Source organism: Sinocyclocheilus anshuiensis, unplaced genomic scaffold (genome assembly GCF_001515605.1).
Source record: "Sinocyclocheilus anshuiensis isolate Anshui unplaced genomic scaffold, SAMN03320099.WGS_v1.1 scaffold518, whole genome shotgun sequence".
NCBI classification, from domain to species: Eukaryota; Metazoa; Chordata; class Actinopteri; order Cypriniformes; family Cyprinidae; genus Sinocyclocheilus; species Sinocyclocheilus anshuiensis.
In genome coordinates this window covers 313,964-318,589 of record NW_015544151.1, presented here as the reverse complement: position 1 = coordinate 318,589, position 4,626 = coordinate 313,964, and the positions used below count along the sequence as shown (strand labels likewise).

The following is a 4,626-nucleotide window of genomic DNA, read 5'->3' as shown; positions in this document are numbered from 1 at the left end:
GTGTTTGTGTGTGTGTGTGTGTTTGTGTTTGTGTGTTTGTGTGTGTGTGTGTGTTAAAGGAGGGCTGCCCGAGTGTCTGATAGACGGCGTGGACGTTGTGAGTGAACTCGAGCAGCGGGAAATGAAGATTCTTCAGGAGGTTCTCAAGTAATTTCCCCTCATGACCTGCGCTGGCATCAGACGTGCTCGTCCTGCAGTGGATATCATATGCAAACATGCCGTTCGTTTTGTGAATCCATCATAAACTTTGATCCAGCGCGCTGATGTGTTCCAGGACTGCCGTGTTACAAAACCTTTCAAATGCTCCGCTTTTTAAAAATATTTGCACAATAAATAGCTGAGACCCACTTAGTGGCGTCCTTACTGCGAGGTTACTTCAACCTGTAAAAGGATTGATAGCGTTCACAGTAAGCCAGGTATATAAAGCCACTGTGAGACCACTGGCAGTTAAGCAGCTTAACGTCCCACCCAAAAAGAGCGGCGTGATATTTTTAGTGTGCTGGCTTACTGTCTGGTTCACAACCGCATGACCGTAGATCAGTGCGGCTCTGTCCCGAAGTTTCTGTTTCTGTTAATTAAGATTCTAACGTTAATGAATGCCATTAAGAGATCAGGGTTAGCAACAGATCACATTGCTCAGGACAAATGTTTGAATCCAAACCTGGATTTAGAGCTCCTCTGACTCAGATTCGTCTTCTGCAGCTGTGACCGTCAGAGACTGGATTTACAGCAGATCATAGAGGACCTGTCAGTCTAAACCTGTATGATTTTAGAAGACTATTCTGGTCACTGAAGCAATATGCAACATAAAATGAACAGAAATGTATTCATCTCTATGTGATTGTGTTTCATGTCCTCTGAAGCCATGTTATAGCTGTGTAATGATGAATAGACTTGAATCTTTAGCTTTTTGGTCATTTTCGGATCGTGACAGCTTCATTCACTTTCTCAGCGATCACACTCCAGCAGTCCAGTGCTGTTGCTAAGCTATTTCAGACGGCACAAACTTGGCTTGCCTTCATCTCATAGCGAATGGCTGCTGCCTAGCGTTCTCACTGTTCGTTTGCAGAAGCAGCAGCACGTGATCAAAGAGAGCTGGGTGTGTGATTTCACCAAACACACGGTTTAGTGTACTACTTACTGTATATTTCACACATACACATGTTTATTTGCATATTCACTTTCTCACACGTGTAATTATATCTCAGTTTATTCTATCAGTAGGCTGTGAGATGTTGGTACATTTTGGAGAGTTTATTATAAGATGTCCTTGTTACGCGCTACATATACTATTATAATAACAATTATGCATAATTGCATGCAAGTAACCCTAAGACAAACCCTAATCCTAACCGTAACCATATAGTAAGTACAAGTAGTTAACTAATATTACTCGGTACTTAAATGTGTAATTACACTGTAACAAGGCCACCTTAAACGAAGAGCCTGTGCTCACTGAGTAGGGAGCAGTGAACACTGTTTAGGGATGCTGTCGACTTGTGGCTGATAAGCAGCATGCTAACTGTGTTCAATCAGGTATTGCAGTATCAGCTGTGCTGTATTGTTTGTGTGTCTGCAGGAGGTCAAAGGAGGAGTATGATCTGGAGATGGAGCACAGGGTGCAGGAGAAGGAGGAGCAGGCCTCCACCTCCAGCAGTCTGTCTGAGACTCCTCTGTGTGACTCTGTGAGCCAGCAAACCAGCGCAGTGAGTCTGACGCTCATGCAGTGCATATTTCACAATAACATTATACTATCATATAGATGGCTTGCTGGAAATAAGTAAGTAGTAAGAAAACCTAGCTCCTTTCAAGAACAGATGTCGCAGACTGCTTCCCAGAAAAAAATACTAAGAAATAAGCTGTAGCATTGCTAAAGTTTTAGATACAGTGACATCCAGGGCTGAAACTCGCCTGAACCAGCTGATCAAGTGGTTCAGAATCACTAGAAGGATTCAGACAGGCCAGTAATCATTATCAAATAAGAACAAAGGAAATTATTGTTCTGTTGTTTTTATATAGTGTAATAAAGAGTCCTGTCAATTTTGAGTTTGGTAGTATCAGTAGTATACAGAAATTGAATAATCAAATGTAAAATAAAACAGCATAATCTTTACTGTATGAATTCAATCTAAATTGGTTCTTTTTAAAGATTCAAAAGTTATTCAGACATTTATAAATAAATATGTAAATAAATAATTTTGTATGTTTTCATTGTGCTATGTGACGGGCATCTTTAGACAGTGTGCGAGGAAAATCACCTGAAAGTTTGAATTAACAAGGCTTATAAATGCATGCAAATAATAAACTCTTGTGGTGATACAGATCATAACCATGAAATCCCCCACCTCTAATCTATATGTAGAGCCGCTGCAGTGCTGTGAGGTGTTTAGACCTTACTAGCTTGTTCTGACCATCTCCGTTTCAATCACCCTTGCACAAGTGCTTTATTGATGTTTTGATGACAGTAATGTTGCTGCTAGAGAATATGAGGGTGACTGTCTGATTCACAGTGAAATGATCATCATCTGAATGTTTGATCGTAATGTGTGTGTTTTGGTGTCATTCAGTGAAGTTTGAGTCTTTTATTGTAGTGCACTTCCTCATGTTGTGTCTAGATAGATGAGGGGACGGAGATTAATGTGTCCAGGAGGACACATTCAGGACTGATGGCTTGTCCACTTCATGTGTTTTGCTCACGTCTGTATGTGGTTTTACTGGTCTAGTCACAAAATGTTCCTGACCCTTTTAATGGCAGTGAATGGTGAGAACTTTCAGCTTTACTGAAGTTGCATCTTGTTTTAAAGCTTGAAGAGAAGGTCACTATGCACTGTCATTATACGATCAAATACAAACAGGACATTTTTACCTCTCTGGTTTTGTGTTCTGGAAAAGGAGGGTGAACAACAGCAGGGTGTGATCTGACCCTTCAGCAGCAGGTGCAAGCAGGACCATGTTCTGAAGTCCTGCAGATTTGTGCTTCTCCTGATGGCTCGTGTCTTTCTGCTCTCCACAGACCAACGGCACGACAGACGCTAAAGAGCTGAAGTTAAAGGAGTCTGAGTCTGCAGCCGTCAGGAGTTCAGCTGCAGCCACACCGTCATGTGAGTGTGTGCGTGTGTGTGTGTGTGTGTGTGATCACATCTGACACCTCACAAACTCACACCTGAAGCACATCTGTTGATGAGTGTGAGTGTGAATGTGTGTGTGTGTGTGTGTGTGTGTGTGTGATCACATCTGACACCTCACAAACTCACACCTGAAGCACATCTGTTGATGAGTGTGAGTGTGAATGTGTGTGTGTGTGTGTGTGTGTGTGTGTGTGTGTGTGTGTGTGTGTGAGTGAGGAGTGTGTGTGTGTGTGCGCGTGCGCGCACGCTCGTGAGTGTGTGTAAGCGTGAGTGTGTGCGTGCGCGCATGTGAGTGTAAGCGTGAGTGAGTGAGTGTGCGTGCACGCGCGTGAGTGTGAAAGCGTGAGTGAGTGAGTGTGAGTGTGTGCGTGCGCGCATGTGAGTGTGAGTGAGAGTGCATGCATGCGCGTGTGTGTAAGCATGAGTGAGTGAGTGAGTGAGTGTGTGTGAGTATGTGTAAGCATGAGTGAGTGAGTGTGAGTGTGTGCGTGCGCGCATGTGAGTGTAAGCGTGCGTGAGTGTAAGTTGAGTGAGTGTGCGCATGAGTGAGTGAGTGAGTGAGTGTGTGTGTGTGTGTGTGCGCGTGCGCGCATGTGAGTGTTTGTAAACGTGAGTGTGTGTAAGCGTGAGTGTGTGCGTGCGCGCATGTGAGTGTAAGCGTGCGTGAGTGTAAGTTGAGTGAGTGTGTGCGCATGAGTGAGTGAGTGTGTGTGTGTGCGCGTGCGCGCATGTGAGTGTTTGTAAACGTGAGTGTGTGTGTGTAAGCGTGAGTGTGTGCGTGCGTGCACATGAGTGTAAGTGTGAGTGAGTGTGCGCGCGCGTGAGTGTAAGTGAGTGAGTGAATGAGTGTGTGCGCGCGCGTGAGTGTAAGTGTGAGTGAGTGAGTGTGTGTGTGTGTGTGTGTGTGATCACATCTGACACCTCACAAACTCACACTTGAAGCACATCTGTTGACGAGTGTGAGTGTGTGTGTGCGCGCGTGAGTGTGTGTAAATGTGAGTGAGTGTGTGCGTGAGTGTAAGTGAGTGAGTGAGAGTGTGTGTGTGTGTGTGTGTGTGTGTGTGTGTGTGTGTGATCACATCTGACACCTCACAAACTCGCACCTGAAGCACATCTGTTGACGAGTGTGAGTGTGTGTGTGCGCGCGTGAGTGTGTGTAAATGTGAGTGAGTGAGTGAGTGAGTGTGTGCGTGAGTGTAAGTGGGAGTGAGTGAGTGAGTGAGTGAGTGAGTGTGTGCGTGCGTGCGTGTAAGAGTGAGTGTGTGCACGTGCGTGTGAGTGAGTGTGTGCGTGCACGTGAGTGAGTAACATCTGCTAACACTTTATTTTGATGCATATTCTCAGGGCTTAAAGTTCTCTGGCATCGTGCCGGATCTCCGGCGTGCAGCGTTTGGCTGCGGAAAAAATAGTCTTACATTTAAAAAAAAATAATAATAATTCTTGTTGACTGATATACATTCGAGTCCATGAATTCGCCTACCAATGGTATGAGAGGACA

At 44.6% G+C, this 4,626-nt stretch overlaps 1 protein-coding gene across 3 annotated transcripts in view; it reads left to right on the top strand.

The window, feature by feature from the left end:
* Positions 1 to 4,626, top strand: part of cfap36 (cilia and flagella associated protein 36) — a 16,679-nt gene that overhangs the window by 7,437 nt on the left and 4,616 nt on the right. For all 3 annotated transcript variants that reach the window (XM_016495016.1, XM_016495015.1, XM_016495017.1), the window contains exons 5-7: positions 60 to 147; positions 1,580 to 1,706; positions 3,014 to 3,101. In XM_016495016.1, coding sequence (XP_016350502.1) covers positions 60 to 147; positions 1,580 to 1,706; positions 3,014 to 3,101 — 303 coding nt within the window. The remainder of the gene's footprint in view (positions 1 to 59; positions 148 to 1,579; positions 1,707 to 3,013; positions 3,102 to 4,626) is intronic.